Here is a 5193-nt window from a genome sequence, read left to right on the forward strand (position 1 = left end):
CTTTACTCGTTCCGTAACACATCATCCCGTGATCAACCCCTTGGTCACATTGTGCACATTATGATGATGTCCTACCGAGTGGGCCCAGAGATACCTCTCCATCAACCGGAGTGACAAATCCGAGTCTCGATTCGTGCCAACCCAACAGACACTTTCGGAGATACATGTAGTGCACCTTTATAGCCACCCAGTTACGTTGTGACTTTTGGTACACCCAAAGCATTCCTACGGTATCCGGGAGTTGCACAATCTCATGGTCTAAGGAAATGATACTTGACATTAGAAAAGCTTTAGCATACGAACTAGGATCTTTGTGCTAGGCTTAGGATTGGGTCTTGTCCATCACATCATTCTCCTAATGATGTGATCCCGTTATCAACGACATCCAATATCCATGGTCAGGAAACCGTAACCATCTATTGATCAACGAGCTAGTCAACTAGAGGCTTACTAGGGACATGGTGTTGTCTATGTATCCACACATGTATCTGAGTTTCCTATCAATACAATTATAGCATGGATAATAAACGATTATCATGAATAAGCAAATATAATAATAACTAATTTATTATTGCCTCTAGGGCATATTTCCAACAACCAGATGGTGGATCCATGGAGCTAGATGCCACCGCCGATGGATGCTACTACATGAAGCCCGCCGATGATCAGGAGTAGTTAGGAGGTCCCAGGCAGGAGGCCTTTCCTCTTCGATCGTGTTGTTTTGTACTAGCCTTCTTAAGGCACCCTTGTTTAAGTTATGTCTGTACTCAGATATTGTTGCTTCCGCTGACTTTCTTCTGTATCGAGCTATGTATTCGAGCCCTCGAGGCCCCTGGCTTGTAATATAAAGCTTGTATTATTTTATTTGTGTCTAGAGTTGTGTTGTGATATCTTCCCGTGAGTCCCTGATCTTGATCGTACACATTTGCGTGTATGATTAGTGTACGATTGAATCAGGGGTGTCACAACGGTGTAGCTCTTTCGTTTCTCTGTTGGTGGACTAGTTACGTATGAGTCATCGTACTATCAAGAGGGGATCCGCTTTGGTAAGGCTAGGGTGGAATCAACACGTACACATTCTTATTGCACCCGCTGTTCCTTCCTGCTTCAATGGAGCTCTCCTTCCCCTCTTTGTTCTCTCTGTCTGGCCCCAGCGGTAGTACCGCGGGCCACAATGGTAGTACCGCCAAAGACAACAAGCGGTAGTACCGCTCCTCAGCGGTAGTACCGCTTACTGGCTTCCGCCGTAGTACCGCTGTGGCTCCGGGCTACTACCGCCTCGACTCGAGCCCTCGTTTTCTCGTGTCGGGTTCTACGGCACTAGTCGCGGCAGTAGTGGCGGTAGTACCGCTCCCGAGCGGTAGTACCGCCCTTACCACCGTGGTAGTACCGCTCTGGGTCCAGGACCTTGCTCCCCTCATGTGCGCGGCAGTACCGCTAGGTGGCGCGGTAGTACAGCCCACCCAAGCGGTAGTACCGCTCTCTGCGGGGCTGCTTGGGGGGGGGTAACGGTTGGATTGTTCCCTCCACTATATAAAGGGGTCTTCTTCCCCAAAGTTGACCTACATCTTCCCTCAAAAGCTCCATTGTTGCTCCAAGCTTCATTTTTGCCCGATCTCTCTCCTTAGCCAATCAAACTTGTTGATTTGCTCGGGAGTGGTTGAGAAGGCCCGGATCTACACTTGCACCAAGAGAAATTTGATTCCCCCCACTAATCCCTAGAGGATCTTGTTACTCTTGGGTGTTTGAGCACCCTAGACGGTTGAGGTCACCGTGGAGCCATAGTCCATTCTGGTGAAGCTTCGTGGTGTCGTTGGGAGCCTCCAATTAAGTTGTGGAGATTGCCCCAACCTTGTTTGTAAAGGTTCGGTCGCCGCCTTCAAGGGCACCAATAGTGGAATCACGGCATCTCGCATTGTGTGAGGGCGTGAGGAGATTACGGTGTCCGTAGTGGCTTCTTGGGGAGCATTGTGCCTCCACACCGCTCTCACAGAGACGTACTTCCCCTCAAAAGGAAGGAACTTCGGTAACACATCCTCGTCTTCACCGGCTCCACTCTTGATTACCTCGTGCGTTTACTTGTGCAAGCTTATTTGTGTTGTATCCCTTGCTTGCTTGTGTGCTAGCTATTGTTGCATCATATAGGTTGCTCACCTAGTTGCATATCTAGACAACCTACTTTGATGCAAAGTTTAATTTGGTAAAGAAAAGTATAAAAAGTGTTAGTTGCCTATTCACCCCCCTCTAGTCAACTATATCGATCCTTTCTCCCTTAGCACAAAAGAGGAAATCCTCCTCATCCGCGCCTGCTGGCACGACCTCTGGCGCCGTTCGTCACCGCACGCGTCACCCACGTGGAGGCGCGGGGCCGCGTGACTGGGCTGAACAACCCTTGACCTGCTGCCCCGGGAGGCCGCCTCGCGAGAGGAACTTGCGAGGCTCTTGGTGGAGCCGCCTAGTCAGCTCAGGACGCCTGCTGATGGGGGCCTCATAAGGTAAGGGCCTCGTGAGGGGTCCTGCTCGCGGCGATCGCTGGTGGGCCACTCCTTGGGCTCTTGATATGCGACGCGTCCTGATCTGAAGGCAGACGGGTTTGGGTATCCCCGGTTCCACGGGCCCGACAGTGGTGGGCCCACCTGCTCAGAGGCTGGCTTGGTGGGCCCACTTGGTAGTAGCAGCAGGAGTAGTAGTAGCCTAGTAGGGCTAATTTATTTTATTTTATTTGACCGGGAAAATATCCATCCATCCATCCATCCATGATGTGCGTGAGAGGTTGGTGTGTGTAATAAGTTTGGCATTTCTTTCACACAATCAACTGCCCACCCACGCCACTCCACGCAAGGAAGCAAACCGTCCGTCCCTATCCACTATCCACTTCTTCTTCTTCTTCTCCTCTGCTTTGCTTCGCTGCCAAGCCATCCTCGGATCGCTTCTCTCCTCTCATCTCCTCTCGCCGGCGACGACTCTCCGTTACCTACCCGCTCAGGTACGCGACCTCCCCTCCATTCTTTGTCATAGCTCTTGGTTGGTTTCTTGTGCGCATGGATTCGATGGAGTAGTCGTATCTCACAGCGAGCGCCTCTGTCTAATCTGACTGCAGGAAGGAAGAAGGAGAAAGAAAATGGCGGACGGCGGCGGCAGCGACTGGGAGGTGGTGTCGCTCACGGCCTCCACCTACGCAGCCTCACCAGGGCCAATCCCAATCTCGGCCCCCATCCACGACGCCGCTGACAAAACAGAGTCGCCTCTTCTTCTCCTCCCAAATCCTCCCGCTCCCCCTGCACATTTCTTCATGTCCCAGCACTTCAATCTCCCACTTTTTACTACTACCCATCTTGAGAATAACAATGGAAGCCAAGACCTAGAATCCGGCCCTGCCGCTGCCGTGCCGGACGGCGATGATGCCGACCATCTCAACACGCCCCGCCCAGAAAACCGCGACGGTGGGAGGGACGATGTGCCCGGCAATGGCCCGCACCTGCAGGTGGAAGGAGGAGGAGGGGGCGAGGAACTGCAGCAAACCACCATGTTCTGCTCTCTTCCTAAAGACGCTACTGCAGGTGCAGATGCTGCTGCTGATGCCACGGATGCCACTGCTGTCGGTTCTGCTACCCTGCCTGCTCCTGCTCCTGCTCCTGCCGCCACGGTGACGGTGGCTGCTCCTTCCGGCGGAGTGGGCGCTTGCAATTGCAATGCTGCTCAGGCTCAGGCGTGGTGGGAGAAGACCTTCTCCTTCCCGCGTCAAGATGGGAGTGGGAATGGCACACAGCCCCTCGCCTTCCGCTTCGTCTTCGTCGCCGGCAAACTGCAGCTTCAGGAAGAGGACCACCTCAGCGTCAGCCCTGTCCCTGAATTCGGCCAAACCCAGGTACCAACTCAACTCCCCTCTGTTTTTCTTAGACCTACTCTGCTTTCTGCAACTGTATTCCATTCCAGTTTTCTGCAAGTGAGGCCGACATCTCATCTGTGCGTACTTGCTAGCCAAATAGAGTAGACCGTAATAAGTACTCACTCCGTAAACTAATATAAGAGCGTTTAGAATACTAAAGTAGTGATCTAAACGCTCTTATATTAATTTACAGAGGGAGTACTAGGTAGCACCATTGTGTAGGTAGATAGATCATGAGAAACATACTCCCTCTGTTCACTTTTATAAGTCCTTGAAGACATTTCAGACAACATGCAAAGCAGCCTATTTTCAGTTGTCTGAAATGACTTATAAAAGTGAACGGAGGGAGTAGTATGTTGGTTCTGATGTACTAAACCTTTGCTTGTTGCAATTTGCAAATGCCGTGCACCTGTTATATATGAATTCAGAACCTATGGTAACATCAGTTTTTTTTTCCTTCTTTTGCTGCGGAAAATTGTTTGTTTCAGAAGATAAGCTGCACGGTGACTGAGCCGCTTGATCAGGCCAAGGTCAGCATGCTTGGTGGAGGAGGCCCTGTTGCTCAGCAGGGGTAAATTAACTAACTACACAAGCTTCATTGCATGCTGCTGCTGCTGCTGATGATGATGATGATGATGGCGAAAAATATACTAGTATGGTAGCTAAGTAGTAAGAATTTGATGATGACTTGGATCGATGATGATGACGAAAAGGGTGTGGTGAATCTTCTTTCTACTTACTCTGATCCATGTGAGTGGAGTGGTAGTACTTAATTAGTAGCTAGGCAATGGAGTAATGAGCATGTGTGTATGGGTGAGCACTAGTCCTGGTTAATTCTATCTATCTTGCTAGCTAGCTAAGCGTGGGCGTGGTGCTTGTAAAATATAAAGTGTTGTGTTTAAGCAAGCAGACACTGATATTTCTTGTTACAAGATCACTAATTAAGCAGAGATCAGTATATCTAGTCCCTCTACTCTGAACCAAGGTGATCTCAAGGAGTATATTTGTATGTATGTTGAATGGCCCTAAGTGAAGGGCATGCAGACGGTGAAATATAGTTAGTACTAGTACTAGTATGAACTTCGTATCTGCATCTGGCAGTCTGGTTGCCTGTTGAAGTTGAACGCAAGTCAAAAGGAAACATGGGCCAGAAAGTTTGACCTAGTCATGCATACGACTATGCCAATGGAACGGGTCAACATAGACATTTTCGGTATTCGGTATGTCTACGGAAAAACTTTGAAAAGGGATCCTTTCCCCCCTTCCTCGTGACCGCGTCGCCCCCGCCCCCGGCGCCTCCTCCC

General features: G+C 50.2%; 1 protein-coding gene across 1 annotated transcript; it reads left to right on the top strand.

Moving 5' to 3' along the window:
- Window positions 1–2801: 2801 nt before the first annotated feature.
- LOC100682503 (uncharacterized) lies at window positions 2802–4870 on the top strand. Its single transcript, XM_044511767.1, has 3 exons — window positions 2802–2986; window positions 3101–3868; window positions 4378–4870. The coding sequence occupies exons 2-3, from the start codon at window positions 3122–3124 to the stop codon at window positions 4462–4464; spliced, it is 834 nt and encodes a 277-aa protein (XP_044367702.1). The 5' UTR covers window positions 2802–2986; window positions 3101–3121; the 3' UTR covers window positions 4465–4870.
- The last annotated feature ends 323 nt before the right edge of the window (window positions 4871–5193 follow it).

Source organism: Triticum aestivum, chromosome 4B (genome assembly GCF_018294505.1).
Source record: "Triticum aestivum cultivar Chinese Spring chromosome 4B, IWGSC CS RefSeq v2.1, whole genome shotgun sequence".
In the NCBI taxonomy this organism is placed as follows: Eukaryota; Viridiplantae; Streptophyta; class Magnoliopsida; order Poales; family Poaceae; genus Triticum; species Triticum aestivum.